Raw genomic sequence first — 26,916 nt, 5'->3', positions numbered from 1 at the left:
AACGCCTCTTCAAGTGAATATTAATTATCTGAATACTGCTTTCAAAATTAAAATCTTTCTGAAAATATTTAGCACATGTTATAGGTTATCTTACCACAGAATTTTTATATCCTGTAAACAACACTATAAACCTAAAATGGTACAATATATGAATACCGTATGTAAATCCAGTCTATATACTTATACATCTGAAAATGCAGTACAAATCATACTGTCAAATGTCTATGTATCATTGAAAAGTTCAACTACGATGAACTCTTAGAAAGTCCACACAGTACTCATGGCAGCAACTATGATGTAGTCTGGGAGAAGTTTACAGATGTTTCAGAGGTGCTTGCTGCTTCCATCATCACCCTGATGATAAAGGCAATAAGCACCTCTGAATTGTCAGTAAACTTCTACCAGACTACATGCAACATCCCAAAAGACAGCCATCATCAGTACAAAAGGTGTTTACAATCTTGTAGCATCTCTGTACTGATCACAATAAACTTATATATCAGACTTTCAACATATCAGAAAGCTGCGTTCATTTTTGTCCTGCTGATTAGTCACTTGTCATTGGTGTAGTATTTGTTGTTTAATAGTACTGGCAATAATGAGCTGGGATAGCTCAGTTAGTATAATGACTAGCTACGGGCAGGATGACCGGGGTTTGATCCCTGACGGGGGCAGAAGATTTTTCCTCTAGCCTCTGTGTCCAGACCGGCTCCGGGGCCCACCCAGCCTCCTCTACAATGGGTACCGGGGTCCTTTCCCGGGGATAAAGCCGGCCGAGGCGTGATGCTGACCACTCACCCCAAGCGCCTGTACGGCACGTAGCGGGACAAACTTTACTTTAGTACTGGCAATAACAGATTCATATTTGCAACAAACCTCAAGACAAATAAGAGATGCAAAATTAATTTTTTTATTAACAGGATAAACAACATAAAAATGTGCATACACAGACAAGGCACAAACATTCGTGCTGAAGATTCATAATAGGCACAACACCTGAGGAACAGCTGCTAAAGCAACACTTCTTTTCATACATGACTTCTTACAGTTCAAGTGATATATATTTTAATACAAAAAAGTCATGGAATTTTTTTCTGTTTTCTCAGTTCCCAGTTCTTCACCTCAATTGACACTTGGGAGCAGCAGTAACAGAAGAAAAAGAGAATACTGTTCTGTTGCAATGATCCTGGAATGGAACAAATCAGGGCATCTTATTTCTTTTACAACTGAATAGAATAATATTTTCCTTACTGTGTAAACAGCGTGGTTTTTCCCATAAGGGTCATAAGACCAAACGCCTTCAATGGCGTTACCATCTTTATATTTATTGGCAAGTGCTAGCGTAATATATGTAAACCTCGTACCTTCCAAGAGCCTCTTCACAAACTGATTCCCAATTGACATCCCAGCAAAGAAATAAAAGTTTGACACTGCAGACATGATAAACAGAGGTGTGGCTATGAAGGCATGGAACCTCCGGATATTCTGTGGTGTCGACAGCAAGAAATTCTACAACATATAGGCAATAAATATTTGATTTATGGCCAAGGAGTAACCAATTTTTTTTTTGGGGTGGGGTGGGTGGGAGTGCAGATGCACAGGCACAACCTATTACGAGTTTATTTTATGCTCTTTAGCAAAGAAGACACATAAAAAGATAATAAAACAATGAATGGTATTACAGAATAAAATAACAAATGCATAAAAGTAATAGCTTTTCTGATAGTTTCATAACCTCTATCCTTTATTCTTGTTTAAAAGTGACAACATAGATTCAGGTCACCTCTCTCTCTCTCTTTTTTTTTGTGTGTCATCAGGTCGGAGCTGACCCCTGGTGACATTATGAACAAGTTCCCTGTTCATATGTTTCCTAGGCAAATGATCCAGAAGTAGTTCGCCGTTGCCTTCTTCTGCGTACTTCAAATGATGATAATAATGGAGTAATTCTCGGGATGCCACGGAGAAACCGGGGAAGCCCCTGAGGAAGACTCCATGATACCTGGACCACGTCCTTGCCCAACACAAGTTATAAATCCGGGCACCACCGGGAATCAAATTCTGGACCCCAGGATTACAAGCCCAGCGTTCTGACCGCTAGACCACCGTGGCGATCCACCTCATATTAAGTTAGGGTAAATATTATATTTACTACTCATTTTCTAAAGTGATTCTTCTAAACTAAATTACCTCGTACTTCTGATAATGCGTTGTTGAAGCAATGGCTTTGGAAACTGCTTCAATGGTGACACCAAGATAGTTCAGTAGTGACCATATTAACACAAACATATATATTCTGTGCCAAGCACATATGAAGACAAAGCAAGCGAATGACGCAAGCAACTTGACTGTGAAGCTACGACTCTCACCAAGTATAGGAACATAGATATACCTGAAACATCAACATAATTAATGCCACATGTACAGCTCACATACAAATCCTAATTCTTACTAAACACAGAAATATGATGTTCATAACTACCCCACTTAATGGTACCTGCACCTTGTCGTGGTACCTCTGTGACCCCAAAAGCTATGCTGGTGGTAGCATAGCTACTGGTAGGGCCTCCCTAGACAGATTGGTCGAGGGGGAGAGGTCAGACTAAGACAGGTACCCTGGTCCTCCAGGTTGGGGGTTGGTCGCAAGGCTAACAACCTTGCACCGTAAAAAGGAAGACGTTTCGTAACCTCCATCAAAGCCTCGGACAGACAGACCTAACAGAGGCCCAAAGGAAGAGGAGAATTGAAGAGGCCATGGACCGAATACGGACCGGAGAGCCACAGAAGAAGATGTTCATAACTAACTCCATGGAGCAATGTCCTTCTAAGAAGCTAACAATACCCCAGCTATTCTCGAAATTTCCTGACTTTTAAGGAGCCTAGATTTTAATTATTATGTTCACAAAAGGTTACCAGTGGTCCAAATCCTGAGCTAAAAGAAACCAGAGCACTCTCAGCCTATTCATTTAAGATCCATTTTAGTATTATCCTCCATCAAAAGTGACCTACTGCCTTCAAGATTTTGACAAATGTTCTGTATACATCTCAGCTCTCCCAGTGCAAGCTACATGCCCAGTCCATCTCAGCCTCTTTGATTTGATTATGCAACTAATATTTGGTGAAAAGTTTTGCCTATGTTTATTTTCACACCAGCGCCCTTTTATCAGTATATGCATTTTCAAATTTAAAGACAAAATGGTGCAAAGCGTAAAAGCAAAAGTATCAAAAAAAAGTAATGAACCTTCTGGCTCCACAAAAAGTGACCAATTTTTCTCAAGATGGACTCTGCTCTACGGAGTTAGTATTAAAAGTCTCAAGATACGTCTTCATGACATCAGATTGATGTGATAAGGTCATTGATGTAATACAGAAAGGGTCACATGACTGCCGACATACTTTCGCAGAAAGAAATAGAGTCCCTGGTCAAAGTATCTCCACATGTCTGAATAGAGATGGATGCGACCAATGCATTTTGGATGATTCGGAGTCTGTATCTGCTCAGCCCGCGCCACGGTACAGCTCAGTCCATACGTCACAATATATTTCATTTGGAACATGATTCCCATGCTGTACCCCATCCCATAATGGGCCCATGCTCCAAGCCTCGTCACATACTGAAATCAGATCAGACCATACGATCCATTATTTACTAAAGTCCAATAACGTTAATGTGTCATCAAATAAAAATGAAGCGCCATCGAGCAAATAAGGAATAAACCATATCGAAGAAGAAAAGAAGTGTTGGTGTCATCTTCAACATTATAAATCAAAAGTTACGTAACTTCGATATAAAATCACGGCATCAAGAATACTTCCTTTTCTCGCTACTGACGGAATAGCGCACTAGGTGTCTAGGCCTTATACGGTTATAACAGTGGCTGGTGAAGAAAACCATCTATTCGATCGCTAGACAGTACCAATGGAACATGATTCACATCAACAGAATGTGATAAAAAAACAAAAGAGTAAATAAATATGCACTGAAGCAAGTGCTTTCAAGATTTTAAAGGCAGAGAAATCCATTATCTTGCAGATGACTGTCTTCCAGAATAATGTGCTGTGTAGTCTGATAGAAGTTTCCGAGACAATGAAATCAACTGCTATATTTACCACAGCCCATCCAAACTCCAACATGCATAATATTAGTAGAAATATTAATCTCATTTTTTTATGTAAATACGTCTATACGGAAGGGTCATTCGGAAAAACAGCGTTAGAAAAATGTGTAAGATCCATACCAACAATGTGTAAATATGGACCGACAATGGTCAGCTTTTATATGAACTCTTGCGTGCATAACAATGTTTTACTCCTTTACCTAAGAAACTACTTATTATGTTATCTGTTTACTCGGCATTGTTGTGTTTTATTACTGCCGTCAACAATCCGCTTTCATTATTCCGGCAGAGCTGAGCTGTGATTCGCTTGTAGAAGAAGTGCGTCGTAGAGCAGATAATATTGTGCTGTTAAAAACGTTTTAGAATATCGCAATTACTTATCTTATATAAGAATTATTAAGAAATCTGTGATACTGCCCTCCACTCTCTCCATTTTAGTTTTGATTAAATTTGTCATTGCCTGTGGACATCGTGGTCTCTTACAATTAAACGAAGTTTGAGTTAAGGGATGAAGGCGCATCGCACTTCACGCTACTGCTGCGTTTGTGTGTTGTGTCATACTAAGTAGAGATAACAAGATGGATGACATTGAAGCTAAATGAGTCCGATGACGATTATTTAAATACAAAGACGTATTTACGTCAGATTCTCCGGATCCGTGGTTCCACTGTCAATTTGTTTTGCATCCTTTATTATTCCTGTTTTTATTTATTTCTTACTATTACTACTACTAATACCACCGCTGCTGCTGATACTACTGCTACTTGCTAATATTACTATTACTAATATCATTAACCTTGATTGAAGCCTCGGACAGACGGACCTAACAAAGCAGAGGAGGATAGGACCGAATGGAAGAGGAGAATTGAGGAGGCCATGCACAGAATACGGACCAGAGCCATAGAAGAAGAAGAATATCATTAGCATCACGTACATAATTTGAAGCAACTATATTATTGCAATTATATCAATAGTATGCAGAAATGAACAGCAAACTGCATACTTTGAAGACTTTAAATCTGTATGAAACATTCAGCGCTAATTGACAAGAATCATCGAACATACCTGCAATTCCATCTGCAGAGCGCTGACATAGATGAAATGCAAAAAAAGCTCAAGAAACAACATCCACCAAGAATAACGGAGTATGCCGAGCGCAAACGTCTTGACGCGCTGAATTGTCCAGGGAGCATACGGTTTCTGCAACCCAGCTTCAAACTCTTCGCAGATAACCAAAGGACCGAGAAACATCATCGGAAAATAGAAGCAGTAGCCCAGCATCATCATCAAGTCAGACGCACTAGGGCGCACACTGGCGGACGACAGCCTATCGAGACAGAAGCTCTGGCTGCGCATGTAGATCCAAGCTGAGGAAATCATCAGCATGTACTGGGACACATAAGAAATGGACAAGAAGTTCTGAAAACACCAAAAGCGTACAAACATTACAAATGTACAAAGATTTAAGAAGTTGAGATAAAGATATCCCAAGTAGTCTCCCATTCTGATTTTTCAGGCTAGAATTTTATATGCAGAGAATTCACAAGTAGCATTTATTCGCAGAAAATACTTAAAACCTTCAAAAATCAATACATCTATATTGGCCCAGTTTCCTAGGTTTGAACACGAGCCTGTCAATATCCCATCCATTTTCAGCAAAAGGCTAATATTTTACAATATTATAATACAAAGAAATTAAAGGCAATCAATTGACCAATAATTCAAAGAATTGTAAAAAAAAAAAAAACCTATTTGTGCCACAGTCTGACCAAAGTCGGATACGGCAGTCCGAGCAAAGCACCGGTAAATGACCATCCTCAAATATGGGAGCAAACATTTTACAGACAGGAATTATAGGCATTTAAGGAGTAAAAGTTATACTGAAAGTCTCCAAGATCTGAAGACACTAACAATACAACCCAAATAATATTCAAACAATTTCTTGTTACACACCATTCTGGTATCGACGTTGTGAAAAACAAGTAGGAACAGGCCTGCTACGTAGATCAGGACACGACTTCGGAATTGCAGCAGAAAGTACATAAGACAAGGCTCCATTAACATAAAGAGAGTTGCCGGCAAACCGACGTGTAGTAGGAGGTACAACATTGATATTGTCAGATACCACACTGCCAGCAACTGTGAAGCAACAAAATACAGTAAATAAATAAATGAATAACTGCAATACAGCATACACACAGAAGAAAGTGTATAAACTGAATGAGATGATAACTGAACTCATTGTAAATAAGAAAATGTTGAATTACAAAATTTACACAAATGTACAAGAACACTTTTGCCATGAAAATACCTCACACCATAGCACTAGAAGGATTTCATCCGCAGCTTCATGTTTCTTTTGTATCAGTCTAGCATGTATTAAATTTTCAAGGCTTCTGTCCATATCACATTCATCCAATTCAACATCTAAAACAAGACTATATGACATAAAGTTGCAAGCTTTTTAGGTGGACTGATGCTCATCTTAAGTTCATTAGGATTAAGGGAACACTCTTGACCCAAGTGAACTTCACCAAAGCAATTTTCTCACTCACCCACCCCATTAAGTACTATTAACTTCAGGACACATTAGTTGTAACCCATGTACAACCAAGTTTTATCCAGTATGTTTACCTCCTTGAAAGCATATCGAACAAACTCTGCAACCACGAGATGGACACACACCCATGGAGCTGAGGTATATAGAAATGGGGCCCACACTGACCATTCAAAGTCTGAAACATCCTTCTTGTGGTTAATGAATGACCACCCAGAAGTGAAGACACCATGACTATGACTATTGCTGCCAAAATCTGGAACACAATAATACAAGATTATATAGCAACTTTACACCAATGATGAACAGTCTCTGCAACTGATGCAGTATCACTCAATAGAACATTAAAATAAGGCAATCTCGCTCTACTATAACAAACTTTAGAAAGACTTAAAAACATGAAAAGAAATCAGTCAGAATACCAAGTAACCTGAGACTTCAAACCAGGTGCCTTCCGAAATCAAGCCTACAGCAAACCACTTAGGAAGAACTGGTTTTGCTTCATTTTTAAAACATGTTACAACGTCCTTGATTTTCAAACACATTTAAGTGTATGTTATGCATATGCCTAATTTTACGATAAGTTCAATATGAATCGTTCATACTTTACAATCCTAATCCAGACAGACTGTAATGTATAAGATTTTCTGCATTATGAACATTAACCACTTGTGATAATCTACCAACTATTAAAGATAACACTATCACAGACTATAAAATTAGATTAATTTAATGCTACTACAGACATGATTTAAGCATGACAGCACTCACAAATCCCTGACAAATAAACATTATACATTGAATATAATATTCCAAAAATCCAAAGCACGAAATACGCCCATACTTCAACTTTCGGTAGATTACAATACATATTCAATTTTCTACCAATGGCAAAAATAAGTCCTCGTCGAACAGCGAAAATTAATAACAAAAATGGGGAACAACAGCACAAAACGATTCACGTTCACATTTCATCTTATCACAACAATGGTATAAACTATGTTGGTATAATCTGGGCGTACATAACCCTCCACGATGTTAAACTTCTGCATTACACAGCCCTGAAGACAGGATCCCTCTAACTTGCCGCCTTATGACCCTGAAATTTCACCCGATCTTCCACAGTTATTACGGATAGCTTCAATATATAAGTACAGTAGAGTTTGCTCAGCCTGTTAACAAATTTGCGTCATGTTAAGTACTATTTTTAATTGTGAGATTATATATGATGCCATACTGTATTTTCTTCGCAATTTCCGACTGTCATTCGCGCCCGTTTAGGTCGATTAATGGGGACTATCGTATATGTTGCCTGTCTAATGCAAAGTCCCGGGGATTCGTAAAACTTTAGTACGAATAGCCCACTTCTGCTGTGTAGGTCACTAAATGGGCAACTTTGAATATCCGTCATCATTGTATTACGGATTACAAGACGTTTAATAATATGCGTCTGGAATAAAGACGAACTCCATCTTTCCAAATCTATACTTAATTGCTTTCGGTGAAACCTGTGTGACGAATGTTTTATTCTGTGCTGGATCCCGTACTGTAACAAGAAAGCTTTTGCGTTCCTTTATGACCCGTGTGTTTTTACGGTAATCCTGGTATATCCCTTTCATCTGTGTGTATCACAGGGAATAGTACCACAAACACTAAATATCCTGGGTTTTATTCTTGTAGTATTAAACATAGTTTGAAGAGTGGTGTACTAAGGCCAGGTACGTTATCTATGATTAAAGCTGTGAACACGTCTAATAGGAATCAAGGTTATCATTTGGTCCGATATTGTTAATAGAGATTTGGAGCTTTAAAGCATAACTGATTGTTCTACAGCATATCGGTAACAGGACAATGTCTGACTGGGAAACAGTGACCATACTTAGAAAGAAGCCTCCAAAGGCATCAGCAATGAAATCTGAACAGGTATGTTCCTTGCCATAACCTATACAATATAAATACTTTCCGAGATGATTTATTTAATGACACCCAGTACGTTCGATTATATACCGTCGAGCACGCGGTGCATTGTTAAATATCGTCATTGAATTTAATCGATAACTATTTGAATTAATTTTTGTGTATGAATTTGGTACTTTTTCTTGTGTAAAACTGTTGCACGATTTAAAAACCACATTCATATTCTGTGATAACTAAACATTTGTACCAGTTCTTATGAGGGTATTGAATGCAAATATAACAATTGAAATGTAAACACTATGTTTTGCATACTTTATTTCAGGCTATCAATGCAGCCCGTCGCCAGGGTGTTGCAGTGGACACTCAGTCAAAATGTAAGTAGACTCAGCATAGGGATATTGTTAGTTAGAGATGTGTAACTCTTGTGTATCACAGTGTCTGGTTGCTACACACCTATTATGAAGAATCTATGGAACGTAAATAAATTCTATTCTATTATGTAAGACTGAAAACATTTGTCACCATCTAAGGATGACAATCTTTCATGTCTTAAATTTTGCTGAAGAGAATTGGTAAAAATGAGTGAACAACTTAGTTTATAATTATTCCTTTGTTACACTGTAATGAAATTCTATAAAGTAATGTGTAGATCTTGTACGTTTGCAACAGTTTATGACCATGCAAGTGAATGAATGATAAAATGCATTTCATATCGCTGCAAAGGCATAGCCAATAACATTAAATCCCTGGCAGCATAAGTTGACACAAGCCACCTGGTTATTTGATGCTTCAGAATGTTGGATACAAGTAAGATCATAGGAATGACATTTTGAAAGCAATATTTAAGTAGCTAGTTACACAGCACAATTTACTCCATTAGATAATTGAAGTATTTTGGTAGCAGTGGTTACATGACATTTTCCAGGGGGAGCTGCTACAAACAAACAACACGTAACAACAAAGAACACAGCTAAGTTGGATCGTGAGACTGAAGAATTGAAACATGATAAAGTTCCTTTGGATCTTGGACGTTTGATTCAGCAGGGACGTCAAGCAAGAGGATGGAGTCAGAAGGAACTTGCCACTGTACGACGCGGTTTGATTTGTAGAAAGTTCATGCTGTAAGTTAGTGTTAGTTTCCATAAGGTTCTTAAAAGTAAGTGCCTTTTTGTAACAAAATGTATATTTATGTATTCACAGAAAGTGAATGAAAAACCGCAAGTCATCAATGACTATGAGGCTGGACGGGGCATACCCAACCAGGTTGTTATTGGGAAGATAGAGAAAGCTATTGGTAAGTGGATTCCTGTACAGGATGACCACAGGACAGGCAAAACAGGCAGGTTTCTCATATTACAAAAATATAGTTCACAAGTTAATACACAGTAAAGGATTTATCTTTCCTCCTCCTATTATGAACTACTGGCCTCATTTGGTCTTCTGGGTTCGATGCAGGAACTTTCAGCCTTCATCTTCAGGATGATATTATGTTTCTTAAGACTTCTGGTAACTACCTACAAGACATCATAACCCAGGAGACCACAAACCAAATTCTCACTCCTGTGAAAACCTCACGTCACTTGCCTGATCATTTTGTCCTTTCCTCTTTGACCTTTTGTCAAGAGGTTTTAAAATTGATCAGGACTAAACTTTGAAAGGAAGGCTCTGGAAATACAATATAAGAAACTGCTTTCCATCAAAACCCATTATCAGTATGCTTGCATCCAAATATCTTTATACTCACCATTTGTCCCCATTAACATGCCTGAGACAGGTGATAAGAGCATGTGTCCAAAGGTCTGTTTTGAGACGGTTTCCTTTTTTTTTAATATTACTTTGTACCAAGCAGGTAATTTTCTTGTACACAAGCAAAACGCTGTAACCTTTTAGCAGTGGTTGAAAAAATATTACTTATAGCAACAGAATGGACGTGCCCAGCCTTGCAATAGCCATAGTATAAATATCTGAATTCTGACTGCTGATCTCCTTAACAGTCCGTGACGAGTGAGCATATTTTGAGGGAGCCTTGATGGAATGCACTGTGAAAACTTACAAGCCATACTATATGGAATATCACCTGTATTTCAAATAACTATGACCTTGAAAAAATTCAACATGTTATTTCTATTCCACAGGAGTAAAACTGCGTGGAAAGGAACGGGGCAAACCTGCTCTGCCCCCTGGGACCAAGCAGTAAACCTGTCCCTGGGGGCAAGAAACTCCATTTCTCTCTGTCCTTCAAAAGATAAATGCTGGAACTGCAGTATCATCTATCAAGATGAAAATATGAATTTTGTGTCGTCTCTGCTGCAGTGGTACATTCTGTATGGTGGGGAATTAACTTTTTGTTTGGAATCAGTGGCACTTTCACTGCATAACCTGAGCAAAATTTTGAATGGTTAGGTAAACATACTGTAGGAGGTGTGCATTTTTGATGCAGTTAAAACCAATTTTCTTAATGACCGAGACATTATTTATTTCCGTGGTCATATTTTCACTGCAGACTAGGTTAAGCATTATAGTGATGTTATTTCTTTAACGGAGACCAAGGCTTTGAATACAACAGCATTGCACTGCAGGGAGCATGTTGACTGTTTAACAACTTTCTGTATCGGTTATGTTATTTTAAACCTAAAGGTTGGGCATGTGTTTTGGTTTGTTAAAATTTCTTTTAACACACTTTGTGAAGATTATTTCCTGTTATTGATTTTATGCTTGTGCAAGAAATTCTGTGTTCTAATTATATGGAAATGGTTTCTATACAAGAAAAACAAATTTATTTATTTCCCATTTCACCATATCTACCCAAATATAACTAAGACAGCCAATCAAATCACAGCATAGAATCTACATACACAAACTAAATTTTATCAATATCTCATACATTTTTAACTCTGTGTAATATATGTTTTACATAGTCACTGAGTTTTCAGACACATAATTTAAATTTTGTTTAGTAACTTATGCAATCATTGCATAAAGTATATAAATTGGGGAGGTTCTGTCTGCCCAACCACATTTCAACTCAAAAACAACAAAACATATTTCAGTGAAATGTGTTTGGCTACTTGCGAGTTCTGCACCAGAATCTGATTTTGGTTCATTCCAGCCTGAAACTTAAATTGAATCTTTATCAATTTTTACACAAGATAAACACAATGGTAATAAAACCCACTAGTGTAAGCTACAAAAAACCACACTTTTTAATTTTCTTAATACATTTTTGGAGTGGATTACGGTACTCTATGAATCTCCCTGTTTCAGTTCCAGGCTTTGACAATTCTAATGCTATTAAAAAATATACAAGATAAAATCCGCTGTATGCTATAAACATGTCTATATGCATATATGAGGGGCAATCAAAAAGTTCCTGGAATTGTGGTATAGCACTGTAATGATAGAATATTTGGCAACGCTTACCTGATCACCTTCAAAGTAGGACCCTTGCGTGCGCACACACTTGCTCCATCAATCCTGCCATTGTTGGAAGCACCCGCGGAAGGCTTCGTTTGGAATCTTCCAGAGTTCGGCCGTCGCATTCGATTTGATGTCCTCCGTGGTTGCGAAACGCGTCCTCTTGAGGCCCATTTTCAGAGTAGGGAACAGCCAGAAGTCACTCGGAGTGAGATCCGGAGAGTATGGTGGTTGGGTGATGACGAGAATGCTTTTCTCGGCGAGGAATTGCTGCACAACCAGCAAGGTGTCAAATGCAACGGCGACTTTGACGGTGATTAGGTAAGTGTTGCCATATGTCCTACCATTACAGTGCTATACCACAATTCCGGGAACTTTTTGACTGCCCTACGTAAACTCAAAACATTTATTTATGTATCTATTCACAAAGCTGTGCTCACATTGTTAAAAGTCTTTCTTGAAACAAAATACTTTTTAAATGACAAACATGTTATACTAAACAAAATGGTATGACATAAAAATGTGATGTGTATAATTCAATAAAATCTTACCTACCTATCTCACATTTTAAAAGAATGGCCTCAACATAGAAGCTTCTTGAGACATTTCAGCTATAGACCGCTCAGGTCTATCACAGGAAGCATCCAACATGGCACCATTGTCACTTACTGCTTTTGATCTGCTAGGCATCAAATGCACGTGCAGATGCTACAAAAACAACAGTATTGCGGTTTAAGGCTTGTTCTCACAGCAGATGCTGACTGTGATCTTCTGGGAGGAAAAATGTTCCTCTGAAATGTTGGTAACCAAGTAAAACCACAATCAACAACCTACGTACTGGAACAGCTGCAGCAAGGGTAAAAACAATATTTGCCTTATGCAGAAAGTATTAAGAAGAGAATTTTAAGGTACTGCCACTATACAAGACTGGGTATACGAACTAGGAGGAGTAAAAAGTAAAGCTGTCCCACTATACGCCATGTAGGCGCTTGGGGGGAGTGGAGGTATAGCTCCTACTCATTCTTGACCTCGGCACTAGATGGGGGCAAGTGGTCAGCATCACGCCCCAGCCGTGCTTTACCCCCAGGAAAGAACCCTGGTACCCACTGGATAGGAGGCTGGGTGGGCCCCAGAGCCGGTCTGGACTCAGAGGCTAGAGGAAAAATCCACTGCCCCCGTCGGGGATCGAACCCTAGTCGCCCAATCCGTAGCCAGTCACTATACCGACTGTTAAACAAAATTATAATAAAGTTGATCTTAAATAAATAAATCTACTACCACACGCTGTAACGCAACTGTACTTATATGCAACTTTTTTTTATGTAAAGCTTCAATGCTGTGTCACTACATATGTCTGTGGGTTTTTATAATGGTGCATACTGTTTTGTAAGAGTTCAGATTATTGGAAATTAATACATGTCCACAAACATTTGAGACACTTTGAAAGTCCTTTTTTGAACCTTTCCTTGATAAGCACGTAAGTAGTGTTTTTTCTTACCTTAATAGTCTGACCAGCAGCTGCCCCAGTCTGAATTCCAGTGGTAATGCAAGATGTGTTGTAGACATTTCGGATCACTTCGTGCACCTTCTTCAGAACCAAGAAAAGGTCCTCCTTTTCATCATTTTCCAAATCTTTCAGTGTTTCTACATAGCGTATTGGTACCACCAGCACATCTTGGGCTCAAGTTAAGAAATGTATGTTTTATAGCATTATTCAAAGCATGGAAGGTAATGGAGATATTAAAAAACAAGTAAAAATGCAAGAATACACACTTCAGAAACTGATGGGATAAAGACTGGACAGCAAACATATTAATACAGAAATTGGTGTGGAAGTCATTTCTGTTTGTCCACAATTTACTATTAACAGCATTCCCAGTAATCTTTTGATATTAAAAGCTAAAACAGATGCCTTCAATCCCCTTTAGCCAATCACAGTTGCCACTTCAGTTTAAGGTTTAAATAAACTTTACTGTTTATCTCACCACTAATCAAGATAAGAAAATGAAATCCCAGAACATACAGTGAGTGACAAGCGAACCACTGAAAAGATAAAACATTAAACTTGTTTGGTAATGTTTTATAAAATCCTTTTTTGGCAGTACTGGCAATCTTTCTTCAAAAAGTAGAAAGTTTTCTTTAAAATATGTTAAAATTGTTGGACATAACCTCAAAGTACCATAACTTTTTTATACAAAAAATCATTTGTTTTAAATAAATCTCTGCTGTGCGAAGGCAGTGACTAACTGCCTGAGCCATGGAATGGCTTTATACAAGTATGATCATCGTAAATTTCAGCCACTACAATATATCCAAAGGGCTTAAATGGATTTTTTTTACACCTTTTGAAACATCGATAACTGTAGGCCTGTGCAAATAACAAGTAAACTGAGTATATCCTTTATAATAATACCCTACAAACAAAGCTCATACTAAAGGATACGTCCAGGAACTACACACCTCTTATTTGTGAAAGCCAGAGTTTTGTTTGTTTTGTAGAATACTGTACTTCCTTGCACAACTGTCGAACCAAACCTGTATGCGGCCTTGTCGTCAATTTCATCTGACTTTTCAGCAGTTTTAAGAAGTGACATTTCTGCATACAAGTCGTTACGTCGGTGCTGCCACACTGGCATTGTTGATCGTACCTTCTGAATATATGATAAGTCAATTTCAGCTATGGCAACACTGGTTCCTTCAGAACACTGTGCCACCACAGTCCCCCATGGATCCACTACCTGAATTTCATAAATAACATATTATGAAAACTAATTTTAACCCCATATAGGATTTTCAATTACGCATACCACCTATGAAAAGTTTTGGATTAAATGAAAATAAATTCTTCGAAGAGTGGAGGAAAGTACACAACATATGGTAGGAATTCTACAAAGCAAAACAGGTTATACATGGTCATGTAGCCACAATACAAGAAACCAAAAATACATAAAGAATTTTGATGGGGAAACATCTTGGATGGATTCATTATTAGCATATTTAACAATACTCTTTAAACTACAGATGTTACATTGTGTCAAAAAGGATGGAAGATGATAATGAATGATTTAGGGATTAGGAAGGAGACAGTTATGCCTATTTCAAGGTTTATCCTGGCATTTTATTATAGAGAATGAGGAAAAGCAATGAAACATCAGAATAGCCGGGAACCTGATTGAGATTCAAACTCAGACCTCACAAATACAGGTCTAGATTTTGCTCTTGCAAAGTGACCTGGAAACACAAGATGGCATGATAACATCAACAATCTACTACCATCTAGTACACAGAAATTTTCCAGTAGTTTAGACTGGCTTCATATTAACCATTACCAACCATAGCATGTCCCCATGAAGATCTCTTACTGTTGTGAGTACCAGTCTGTGCTGCTGCGACTACATAGCACTGGCTCTCTATAGCACGAGCTCGGAGAAGTGTCTCCCAGTGCGCTGCTCCTGTAGCAAATGTGAAAGCAGATGGGAATGTCAATATATCAGCACCTGTCTTTGCTAGAGTGAGGCTTAACTCTGGGAAACGCATGTCATAGCACTGATCTGTAAGTCAAAGAAAACGTGTTTTATCATGTTGTCCATAAGGCTATTACCAGTCTGGCCCCAGGTTCAAATCTCAGCCAGGAGAATGACTATCATGTTTGAGGATTTTTAGTGGTTTTCCTTTGTAATTTTTGGTAAAGAATGGGATATCTTAAATTAGGCCATGACTGCTTCTTCCTTTTCAATTGATTATTCATTAATCATTATATCTTTTGATGCTATATAATCTGAGCTACTAACAACGTTGAAGAAACCAGAAATAAATTAATAGAACCACAGAAATATAAACACTAAATGGAAGTTAATCTTTTGACTTTTGTTTGCAGTCCTTTAGTAAAGAGGGGAAAAAATAATAATTTTTCTCAGTACCAAAATCTGTTCACAGACCAGAGACTGTCAACTCCTACATACTCAAAGTTGCTGTACACAGAAAGAAAGAAGTTGTTTGATAACCAAAAAAAATATACGTAATAACTGCACGATCAAAGGATACAATTGCAAGTCCCACTTTTCCAACAGGTGTCTCCACAGGTGCAACAATTCTCTCGCCAGGAAGAACATAATCTGACTCCATGATCCGGGTATTTTTCTCTGGTATGTCAACGTCAAACATGTGAATCTTGTGATATACAGAAACAATGTTCCCTTCATTGTTGATGACAATATGAGAGTTCCTCACTTTTTCATTGTCCACCTGGAACAAAGCTCAGTGATAATAATGACCTTTTAAAAGTATTGGTTCCTTATATACAATAGAAATACATTTAATTTGTATTTCCTCGGTGTCAACATTCCTTCACACACTCTGGTAAAACCCAAACAATTTGCAAATTAGTATCTCAGTATTTTATCTTGAGGAAAACAGAGGTAACATTTCACAAATCCCATGTGCCAGGTCACCATTGTGCCTAAAATTTTTATGATAATACCTAGAATTCTTCATGTATTATTCTGATTTTTTTTATAATCTTTGCTGTCATGTTAAGATTTTCAAATTCATGACATGTAGTAACTTTAAAAATACATTTTTGATCTTATCCGTTGTGAAAACAATCTGTATTTCATTTCATAAAACATGCCAAAAAACATTATTTGTAAGCTTCTAGGTTTTGGAGGTGGCTCCTATATCCATAGGAAATTTGTGACGTACCTTTTCAAGTATACCTCCTAAAGACAACCAAACCTTATTTTCTTTTGCCATTTGACAAAATGAACATACAGTTTCCCCATTCAGAGGATCAGCATTCTCTATAATTTGTGACCTTTTTTCACCTATAAAATCGCATGCTTCTGGCAAGAAAACCATCTGAAAATACAACAGAAATACTTTCAATTAGAAAAGTTTTCTCCTTCACCTCATTCAGTACAACTGTTGGGCCTACACAACTTTGCGGGCAGTACATACTGAGAGCAGCTCCCCAGACAGTAAAAATTGGCCAGAACAGGAAGATCCATGCCCTGAAGACCAATCACTGTGATCATTCATCAAATAGAACAGGGAACTACTCACAATTATTAACATCCTCATGGTAAATCATCAGTCACTAATTTCAATGTTCTTTATTTTGCATTACTCACCTCAGCATTCTGCACCTTTGCAGTCTTAATTAGCTCTGAGCAGGTACCAATGTTGACCTCCTTGTCAGATTTTGCAGTCATCTGACAGATGGCAATAATTTTCTTTGGCTGTAGTGATGTCATTTTTCTTAAACTGCCCTTTAAAGGATACCTCTTTGCAGTACAGCATTTAATGAATGATGAAAATGTTATAGACTGTAAAAGACAAATCCTACATAAAATCTGAAATCCAATTTAAAAATATTACACTCTAAAGAAAATAAAAATTGAGTGTGCTAATAAGTACTGTGAAAAAAATGTTAACCTAAGGAACAGGAACTAACAGGTTGGAAAAATTACACAATTAAGACCTTCATAATGAGTTCTCTTCATTTAGCACTGTTTGAATGATTAAATCAAAGATGATGAGATGGATATAATGTGACTTTTAGTGAAGAAAACATAACAGTTGACAAACTGTAATCTGTGTAGTATGGAGAAAACATCACAACATAAAGTTAATAATGACTAATCTCCTGACCAACCACCAAAAATGCAAAGGATGGAGTGTATATTGGTCCTTGCTACATTAAGCCATTCCTGTGCGCGTAAAGCACAGCTGGAACTGGTAAATGCTGCCTTATGAATGGGGATGTGCTTATTCCAACAGGGCTGCTGTCACAGTTCAAATTATTGATGTGTTCAGACTATAATTACTGGTGGAAGGAAGATCCAATCAGGCAATGTGTCCTCTGTAAAGATAACTTTGGTTGGATGGATGTCTAGGAATAGGACCCAGAATAGTAGGAATGGTGTGGCTGAAAGGCGCCAAGCTTCAGGTACCTCTTGCCTCTTTTCACATTATAACATGGAATTTGCCTTACAACTGAGAAAACACATGGAAAACCTCAGTCAGTAAAACCAATGGTGTAAATATTGTGTTAATTGACTTAGCATATAAAGTTGGTACCCTGGCCGACAATTGTAACCTACCAAAACCTAACCTGCCCCATTTCAATCTTATCACGTGCATAAAACATCCATATGCACTGGAATTTTTACATGATCACGAGTTAGTGTGTAATTTCCTAACTTTGTGAGATATTTTTTTTAAATTTAGTTTGTTTTACACCGTGACTTAATCGACCTAACGTCGCGTACAGTACCTTCAACATGCCCGACCAGTTGATTTAGTTAGGGTACAATTGCTTCTTGCTATTGGCGATACTGTTGCTTTAAACTACGTACGTGCGCTTATATAGTTGTAACTCTCCAACTATGTTCAGCATTCAAAATAAAACAAATTATTTTGTCTGTATAGTATCATATTCATACTTTGCATCACTCGAATTCCATGATTAATCATTGTCACAAGCCAGAGATAAGAGGATCAGCTTATGTATTTTTCTAATATATCAACAACATGGCAGGTAATGGATTCAAGACGGCGCTAAATGTATTCAAACAAATAATTTCTTCAAAAGGCTTCGACAGAGTATTGGACAAGGTATGACAATAATGACTCGTGGTTGAACAACTGAAATTGAAGTTAGGAAAGCTGTAATCATGAGAATGTAGGATTTGAGGTTTTCACGGCGGAGAGTCTGAAAATTTGTAGTTGATTTATGCAAGTCATAAGTGTAGAATGGCTTTGAAACTAAGTTAAAACTGGTCTTTAAGAAATCCCATGACAAAGAGTCTACATTAATAGGTATAACATTCGCACAGTTTTAAAGATCAAATACATAATTTGGTTACGTGCTAAAGTGGGTTAAGGACATACTTATCTACACGTGAATTTGTTCCAATCATAGTAAACTGCAACAGCATTCCGACATTTGGGGCTGTCCCGAATGATTTAATTTACTTTTAGGTCCTACCGCCGATGTCGATTGTTAGATTAGATAATGTGCTATTAATAATGTGTAAAACCCAGAAATGGGTGGGATAGGAGGACCAGCATTACTGTGGTGATAAAATCAGCCAGAATTGTCACCTAACCACTCTAGTGCAGAAGTTAAGAATGACTGGAGCTTGATCATATTGTTTTCATGACACAATGCATGTTGCAGGTGAAGATAGTAAGTGGAGGTGAAGGACGTTTTCGTGCTGAGCTGGTGATAGAACCTGAGCACCAGAATAAGTTTGGTACTCTACATGGAGGCCTCACAGCAACACTGGTTGATTCATTATCAACAGCAGCTCTAATCTCACACAAAGTAGGAGTCCCTGGTGTTACTGTGGATCTACATATCATGTAAGCCCCACACAATTGCCTGTTACGCACAGATTACATTCATTAGGTAAGACTTGAGGTTCTCACAGCGGTGAATATGAAGATTTCTGTCTTCTGGGTTATTGCGCTGTGTAGTCTGGTCGATGTTAACCAACGTTTCAGAGGTCATACTGCCTCCGTCATCAGGGCGATCGCCCTGATGACGGAGGCAGTATGACCTCTGAAACGTTGGTTAACATCGACCAGACTACACAGCGCAATAACCCAGAAGACAGAAATCTTTACATTCATTAGATTCCTATATGAGACAGGGTGGACAGAATCTATGGAGGAAACAAAACATACATTAAAAATTTTGGTTGGATAACACTTTGGCATCAAAGACATAACTGGCATGATTCTATTAGTTTATCTAACAGTAATAGTTTTTGGAAATGTGATCTGGTTTTAACAAACTTGGGCTTTAGACCAGGGTGCTGGGGTAGCTCACTCAGTATAGTAATTAACTACAGACGGAACAACCAGGGTTCAATCTCCGACATGGGCAGAGGATTTTTCTTCTGTATCCAGAATGGCTCTAGGGCCCACCCAGCTTCATGCTGAATGGTACCGAGGTCCTTTCTCTGAGGATAAAGCATGGCTGGGATGTGACACTGACCATTCACCCCATCAAGTGCTGAGGTTAGGAATGAGTAGGAGCTGTAACAATGGCATGTATCAGGACAGCAACCAGTAGCTTCCCTAACCTCAAACTAGATATATATTTTTACACAACCAGTTCCAATAATATAGTAACGTGGGAAAATGTCATGGCTCTTCTAGTTCTTTGTGTACTTCTTTTTCTATTTGATGAAATTTTACTTGTATATGTTTTAATGTCTTATTGATTCTTTCAAATTTTGCAGGTACCTTAAGGCAGCTGCAATTGGAGAAACTGTGGTCATCGACTGCAATACTTTGAAAGCTGGCAGGACATTGGCTTTTCTCACTGTTGATATCACGAAGAAAGAGACAGGGGAATTAGTAGCAAGAGGTTCACATACCAAATTTATCGGAAGCTAGATCCCGTAGTTGTAGCAGCAAATGTAGTAGAGGATTAGTGTATGTTATTGCTTATATTTTAGGGCACATGGATACATAAGAATTGTTATATGTATATATGCAGTGTTTAAGTAGTTCATTTATATTTCCATGTTTGAATGAGAGACAGCCAACCTGTGATATTAAAAGGAATGAGTGAGTCAGTTTGACCTAATGTTACTTAACATGAAAAGTCTTTACTGCCATGATTTTTTTAACCCATCCCCAAACTCAAATAGCCCATCAGTTGGCTTCCTAGTGATCATGTAGACTCCTTAAGATTTTCCCTACCACATATACTTCAGATCGGTACGATGTAGTTTACCATTTTGATTCTGTATCTAGACAGAGAAAATGGAGAAACATCATCTTATAAGAAAGTGGTGAAATAAATTGTGTGGAACTAAAATATGGTAATTTTTGGCTCATTTGCAAATAAACTTGCACAAATGCTCGTTTGTCATCTGCATGTAATAACTTTCGAGTGGCTGAACAGGTTTTAATAAAGTATTATACTGGAGGGTTTTATTAAAGTTTTTGTACAGCACTGTGCAATCAACACACATTTTTAACCTCAACATTAGATGGAGGCGAGTGGTTAGTATCTGGCTGCTTCACACACAGTTGCTATTGGATGGAAGTTTTGGTGAAATCCCGAGTTCATCTGGATCTTGCCCCCGCTGGAAATTGAACCCTGGTCATCCAGTCTGTGGCCTGGTCATTATATTGACTGAACTACCCCACCACCAAACATATTTGTTAATGACTAGTAATCTTTCCATTTAAAAAACTGGTTTAACTTCAAGCCTTGACAAATTCAGTGTTGAGACCAAATCAGGTCTAACTCTGGCCTGACCTCAGAACCACAAGATGATGACAGTTATTACTCAAATGAGGTATTAGCTTCATATGTTTGATACTCCAACCACCAACCATTGTCCTTGCTAAGAAATACAGTGTACCTACAGTACACCAGTAAAATTACAGTTACTACAAACAATAATTAATGTGAATTTATTTAACTACAGATATGGTACTATGAGTACATGTGTGGTCTCTTATGTGTCAAAATAAGGAAGGGGGGTACTTCTGCCAAGAGTGAGACTGCTTCTATGGTACAGTTGAGGAATTTTACAAGTGCATAGGGATTTTCTTTAGCCACTTTTACTATTGGTAGTACCAACACAAAAATTTATGTGCAATAAGAAATATTTGTAATTAAAAGAAATAAAGGGAACAGGGGAAAGTGAACAAGAAAAGTCATAAATACAATTATTTTAACTAATACAACTTTTAACTACCAAAATTCAGATCATTTTACTGGGTAATGTTCTTTTATAATATCCATCAGAAATTTCAACTTCCTTCCAAACACATGTATGTACATTCTGTGTCATGAAATGTTCCATGGGAATTGAAATAATACAAATAACATATATAATCAATGGATGAGATATACAAGTTCATTCCAAGTTGCTATAATATCATTATAATGTAAATGGCAGCCATCTTTGTAACAACAGTGTTACATAAATACATAGGATTTGATACATGTACAGGATTCCCTTTGCCAGCCACTTGCACGGTCTACGTATGAAACGGAATCAAAATGCATCTATCTATAGCAGTGGTTCCATCCTCCATCACACACAGCCACTGCATTTCCTTTATATCTCAGAGTTTGGTCATTCTGTTGCTTTCTCAGCTTCTACTAGTATCAATGAGTGGGTTACTTACTGTAGTGGTAATTTATATCCAATTAATACACATTAAATTTCAAAAAGCTATTCTGTCTCTCATGATCTTCCTGTCTCAAGACAGTAGGCTACAACCATCTCTTCCAGAGCCATACCTTTTCATCGGTCATGATAATTTTTCATTTGATGCTATATAAACTCTTCTGTTGAAACAGCATTGTTAAATAACATATTCATTCATGAAAACTAATAAAGACAAAAAGGTAAGTTGTCCCTGTGATTAGACACCACATCATGTAGTTGTATGGGGAAGTAGAGGTAAGGTTATGTCCATTGTGTGCTTTGATTACATCTTTTGGGAGTTGGCTCCAATCACCAGATATTGTGTGTATCAAATATACCTCAAACAACAGGCTGCAACAAAACACTGGTATAACAGAAGTCAATGGCATTAAAGCGAACTTCCATAAATCAAGAACACTGAATTAGCATCCATATGCATATTACTGACAGTCATACATCCTGATACACAATTGTCTTTATGCTGGGCTGTGAGCTGAAGGTTAGGAACCAATGCTTTTAATATGGAAAGAAACAAAACACACTACAAGCTATATTAGGATGATGTCATGGCAGTGATACATATTATAGTATGGTCCAACACCAAATCAACATCTACATGGGGTGGACAATAATAAATACCTAATCTGTAGAAAGAACTGAAACTTTAAATTGTTTCAACTGATACTTGGGGTTGCAAATTTTTGGGATGAGAACAATCAGTACTAAATTGATTTGAAGGAAAATACAGTATCCACAAATTCATACTACATACTATCCCAGTTTTATATTTGCAGATGTCAGATGTGTGAACCATTGTTGGAAGATTCAAAGTTCAAACCCCAGATATATTGAATGAAAAGTTCATCTGTTGTTTTCCTCAGTACTTCTTCATACGGTACTGCCAAGTGGTAGCATTTCAAAATGGTATTCAGGGGGTATGCAGTTTGAATTCTGGCAGTGGTACTAATTATCATAAATGAAGTTTACCTCATTCTCTTCATGCCAACCTTGACCTTGAATGAAAAAATAATCACTTTCTCCCAGTTCAATGGACATGATCACCCTCCATACTCTTCAAAATCCTAACATGCCTAATTGAGATTTGAGGTTTCCATGGCAATGAACATTACGATTTTGCCTTCTGGGTTAAGACACAGTGTGATTATAAATATTCTGGTGGAAAACACTGTTGCCATATTTATCTACCTTAAAGATGTAGGTGTATGCAGCAGGTTCCTCAAAACTGCTAGTTAACTGTATAAAAAATGAGACAGTATTGTATCCCAGAAGACACAATCTAAATAGCCCACATGTTGTTTAGAAATCTCAAATGCAGTGTAGGCAAAGATTTACCCAGGTATTTCAGAATTAACCTTCATCATACTGGAAAAGTTAGTTTAAACTCCTGCACTATGGAGCTACCAGCCAGATTTCAACTCCGTGATTAATGGTTTAGGAGTATGCACATAAAACTGGGCTTGCATAAAATGTGGCACAAGGACAATAAAGTTTTAAAGCTGTACAAGAATATGCAAGAATAGTAGTAGCAGCAGCAGCAGCAGCAGCAGCAGCAGCAGCAGTGGTATTCCAGAACTTTGTGTTGGTATATTGCTCCAAGACAGGATCACACAAACTTTACAGACTGGAGGTGAAAACTGGACACAGAGGCATGTCACAGCAAGGGAGTCCTCCATCATCGTAAGCAATGATGTAAACACAATTCCACGTTACTGGTTCTTCCAGATTCGTTGATCTTTAACAAGTAGGCAGAGGCTAGAAAAGTCATAACTGAAGGAATTATAAAATATTTTTCATACCAAAGAACAGATCACAGAAGACCCTCCACACATGTTCTGTACACATCAGCTAAAGTACAGAACATAACATTAATCAGCAGCGCGACTCAAACCAGCATGCATTGCAGCTAAACCCAACCCAAAATACAAAGTTTGTGAACATAACACAAAGTTATGATGTCTTGTATAAGATCACGCTCTTATGGGTTGTTCCACCTTGCATGCTCCTCTCACAAACAATATGATCTGTGCCTTATTAATACCACCAGCACCTTTTACAGGGGTGGCCAAATCATGTGTCTTCCATGCCGTTCCATCCTAACCTACTGAATTTTGTGATGCAGTGCTTAAGGAAACTAAATGCTATGAAATACTCTATCACAATAAGAATCCCACAGCCTTACAGCTCCATTTTTTGTACCTTTTCAATGCTGTATCAGCAGCATGGCAATCGTGCAGCACATTCCACTTTGCGTACATTCAACGAATAAACTCTCTTAATAGAGGATGGAAATGGAATTTTAACTTACATATCTAAAAATATGATAAATTAGTTATTTTGATATGCAGCTCTTAAAGTGTAAAAATTTGGCCACCCCTAAGCTATAATGATTGAACAAAATCTAGTTTGTCTAAGTTCTAAGTTCTGTAGTTACCAAGCTGAATGTTGAAGTAAACCACATCATGTGGAAACTGAAAGACAGGAATGGGCTGAGTCAACAGACTACATACAGTACAGCAGAAACTACAGGCATCCTTTATGCTTGCTGTTTCCAGCTTGTTAGCTTGCTCGAGTGTGCTGACAAGGTGGCACCAAGGCCTTAAAATGACTGTCCTTTGAACCAAGTAAAAAGTGTTTACATATTTTTAGTGACCAAGATTTTAAAGTTTAGTGTCAGCATGTAACTGACATTACCCACTTAAGAAGTCCCATAATCCATTTTAGGTAATAACAGCTATTTTCTCAAAACCAGATAATCGTATCAAACAAATGTACGTATATAAAATAAGACGTATGAAGAAAGACAAAACATAATGACCAGTAAAAAATAAAACTGTCATGAGTGATAGAAAAGGCTACTACATAAATGAAATTAGACTTGATCCAAAACAGACACAATTTTCTATCACACACAAATGTTCCCTGTATGGTAAGCACATAATTTAGTTTTACCCGATTGTAGCTGCACTCTGTAAAAATAAAATGGATATTTTACCAGTTTAGAGAAATTACAGAATAAAAATGCAGGAAAATTATACCAGTTAGTAAGCAACATACTATAGAAATGGGAAATACCTAAGACAAAGAAAAAAGCCTATTTAAAAGTTACTACACATATATATCAATATATGGGGCAGAACTTGGACATAAATCAAGACAGATGATGCACATAAAATGGAAATGTCTTAGGAGGAAGAGAAAGAATACTTGATAAAATTTGTTACCACCTAGTTCAACACAGCTCCCTGTTGCTGGAAATAGCATGTCTGATGCAGCATATACGTAAATATAGTATATAATACAGTAATACACTTAAACTGTAACTGTACAATTAGTAAACACATAAAGACAAACTCAGAGTTACCATCATTACCCCACTTGCACTCTCCAGTTTGTTGTTTGACTAGTAGTGGTATTCCTTTCTGGCAATACAACCTAGTTTTAAAAATATTCTCCTCGGTAACTTGAGGCTCACTGAACACATTATGCACATGCAGGACAGCATTCTCCATCTTGCTGGATGGGTGTTGTGCATGTCACGTGGGGACACCTTTCTGTTGTACATGTCACCTGCTTCTCCTGCACAAAAAACAAATGGCTGTGTAGATAAAACATAGTTACATACCTCTTCATATGTCACGTTTCAGTACTCCACGGCCGAATCGTGAGTGGTTGGTGATAAAGACATCCAGGCCATGATGTAAAGTGCATGAAGTGGTTTGAGCCTTCAAATTGTTACTAGAATTAAGAGAAAGCTGATATATAAACATCATATTCCTTCAATTTAACTTAAGTACTTTGCATAAAATAATGACAGCTTTCTTCAGTGGTTAATTAATTAACCAAACATATGCTAACAAAGATCCCATATCTCACACATGTGAGCATGCTACACACACAATATTTTTAATAAAAATAATTTTTCTAAATGTTGCGTCATTGCAACATTCGACTAATAAATTTCACATGAGAAGTTCACACTGGAGCCCACCTTGCAGATACATTGTGTACAGTTGTCCTTCTTCCAAGTGTCTCCACCCTTCCTCCAGTTTCCATCTGAATCCATACACTTGTTACCATTAGCATGCTTGCTGTTAATTTGGAGGTGGTGTTCCAACTTCCTGATCTTCCGTCGGAGTTGCTTGATGGTTTTCTGGAACTCTTCCAGGGCACTCTCAATGCCCTCTATCCTCTCTTCATCTACTTCATTTGAGTCAGACTGGAGAGTGTATAGGGTAGATAATTCGTCTATTGCGTCTGGGATCTGGGTTGGAAGGGTGTTGTTGGTGTAGGTGGGAGTGGTTAGTGTCACAGGTCTGTCACTTGGGTATGAGTAATCCAAGGCTCGCCGAGACCGACCTGAAGTCAGCGATGGCAGCTGGGTAAGGCTGTTGAACTGTCCAGAGTTGCTGCAGTCTATTGCCCAGAAAAAAATCATTCATAAATTTTGTTGAAGTAGAATTTGAGGTTTTCATGGCCGTGGGTCTGAAGATGGCTGTCTTCTGGGTTGTTGCTCTGTGTAGTCTGGTAGAAGTTTACCGACGTTTCAGAGGTCCTTGCTGCTTCCATCATCAGGGTGATCATCGCCCTGATGATGTAGGTAGCGAGGACCTCTGAAACGTCGGCAAACCTCTACCAGACTACATGGCACAACAACACAGAAGGCAGCCATCTTCTGCGCCACCCTGTTTAATTACATCAAACCTGATAT

General features: G+C 37.8%; 5 protein-coding genes across 22 annotated transcripts in view; 2 read left to right on the top strand and 3 right to left on the bottom strand.

The window, feature by feature from the left end:
* Positions 1–887: 887 nt before the first annotated feature.
* On the bottom strand, positions 888–7,891 carry rasp (protein-cysteine N-palmitoyltransferase Rasp). 3 transcript variants are annotated; one of them, XR_002545226.2, is made up of 8 exons: positions 7,103–7,418; positions 6,750–6,928; positions 6,069–6,254; positions 5,181–5,534; positions 3,394–3,611; positions 2,195–2,389; positions 1,365–1,509; positions 888–1,186 (listed from the first exon to the last, which is right to left on the bottom strand). XR_002545226.2 is itself a non-coding variant. In XM_022077326.1 (8 exons), exons 1-8 carry the CDS (start codon positions 7,541–7,543, stop codon positions 1,080–1,082), a joined length of 1,491 nt encoding a protein of 496 aa, XP_021933018.1. In that variant the 5' UTR covers positions 7,544–7,891; the 3' UTR covers positions 888–1,079. The 3 variants fall into 3 exon arrangements, 2 of the variants coding, with proteins under 2 accessions (XP_021933018.1, XP_021933017.1); XM_022077326.1 differs by lacking the exon at positions 7,103–7,418 and adding an exon at positions 7,444–7,891 and having other exon boundaries at positions 2,188–2,389; XM_022077325.2 differs by having other exon boundaries at positions 2,188–2,389; positions 7,103–7,415.
* A 312-nt stretch (positions 7,892–8,203) lies between these two features.
* On the top strand, positions 8,204–12,566 carry mbf1 (multiprotein bridging factor 1). Of its 4 annotated transcripts, none has more exons than XM_022077333.2 (5): positions 8,204–8,390; positions 8,506–8,595; positions 8,912–8,963; positions 9,515–9,710; positions 10,725–12,566. In XM_022077333.2, exons 2-5 carry the CDS (start codon positions 8,524–8,526, stop codon positions 10,990–10,992), a joined length of 588 nt encoding a protein of 195 aa, XP_021933025.1. In that variant the 5' UTR covers positions 8,204–8,390; positions 8,506–8,523; the 3' UTR covers positions 10,993–12,566. The 4 variants fall into 4 exon arrangements, with proteins under 4 accessions (XP_021933025.1, XP_021933028.1, XP_021933027.1 ...); XM_022077336.2 differs by lacking the exon at positions 8,204–8,390 and adding an exon at positions 9,790–9,883 and having other exon boundaries at positions 8,397–8,595; positions 9,515–9,675; positions 10,725–10,937; XM_022077335.2 differs by lacking the exon at positions 8,204–8,390 and adding an exon at positions 9,790–9,928 and having other exon boundaries at positions 8,397–8,595; positions 9,515–9,675; positions 10,725–10,937.
* Positions 11,344–18,475, bottom strand: NitFhit (ntrilase and fragile histidine triad fusion protein NitFhit). Of its 5 annotated transcripts, none has more exons than XM_022077327.2 (9): positions 18,278–18,418; positions 17,133–17,327; positions 16,705–16,860; positions 16,048–16,248; positions 15,337–15,549; positions 14,447–14,741; positions 13,502–13,677; positions 12,559–12,711; positions 11,344–11,705 (listed from the first exon to the last, which is right to left on the bottom strand). In XM_022077327.2, the coding sequence occupies exons 1-8, from the start codon at positions 18,284–18,286 to the stop codon at positions 12,571–12,573; spliced, it is 1,386 nt and encodes a 461-aa protein (XP_021933019.1). In that variant the 5' UTR covers positions 18,287–18,418; the 3' UTR covers positions 11,344–11,705; positions 12,559–12,570. The 5 variants fall into 5 exon arrangements, with proteins under 5 accessions (XP_021933019.1, XP_021933020.1, XP_021933022.1 ...); XM_022077328.2 differs by having other exon boundaries at positions 11,344–11,699; XM_022077330.2 differs by lacking the exon at positions 11,344–11,705 and having other exon boundaries at positions 11,770–12,711; positions 18,360–18,475.
* On the top strand, positions 18,402–20,591 carry LOC110836276 (acyl-coenzyme A thioesterase 13). Of its 2 annotated transcripts, none has more exons than XM_022077338.2 (3): positions 18,402–18,541; positions 19,184–19,368; positions 20,253–20,591. In XM_022077338.2, exons 1-3 carry the CDS (start codon positions 18,509–18,511, stop codon positions 20,407–20,409), a joined length of 375 nt encoding a protein of 124 aa, XP_021933030.1. In that variant the 5' UTR covers positions 18,402–18,508; the 3' UTR covers positions 20,410–20,591. The 2 variants fall into 2 exon arrangements, with proteins under 2 accessions (XP_021933030.1, XP_021933029.1); XM_022077337.2 differs by having other exon boundaries at positions 18,479–18,618.
* Positions 20,592–21,418: 827 nt separating this feature from the next.
* The window catches only part of Pxn (Peroxidasin), a 75,682-nt gene continuing 70,184 nt past the window's right edge, over positions 21,419–26,916 (bottom strand). For all 8 annotated transcript variants that reach the window (XM_022077314.2, XM_087342492.1, XM_087342491.1 and 5 more), the window contains 2 exons: positions 26,197–26,621; positions 21,419–25,784 (listed from right to left, as the gene is read on the bottom strand). In XM_022077314.2, the coding sequence (XP_021933006.1) occupies positions 25,689–25,784; positions 26,197–26,621 (521 nt within the window). In that variant the 3' untranslated portion in view covers positions 21,419–25,688. The remainder of the gene's footprint in view (positions 25,785–26,196; positions 26,622–26,916) is intronic.

Source organism: Zootermopsis nevadensis, unplaced genomic scaffold, assembly GCF_977971745.1.
Source record: "Zootermopsis nevadensis isolate Lab colony 2312 unplaced genomic scaffold, Znev_1.0 Znev_ptg000003l, whole genome shotgun sequence".
Classification (NCBI taxonomy): Eukaryota; Metazoa; Arthropoda; class Insecta; order Blattodea; family Termopsidae; genus Zootermopsis; species Zootermopsis nevadensis.
The sequence above is the reverse complement of the archived record's forward strand: the minus strand, read 5'-3'. Positions and strand labels throughout refer to the sequence as shown.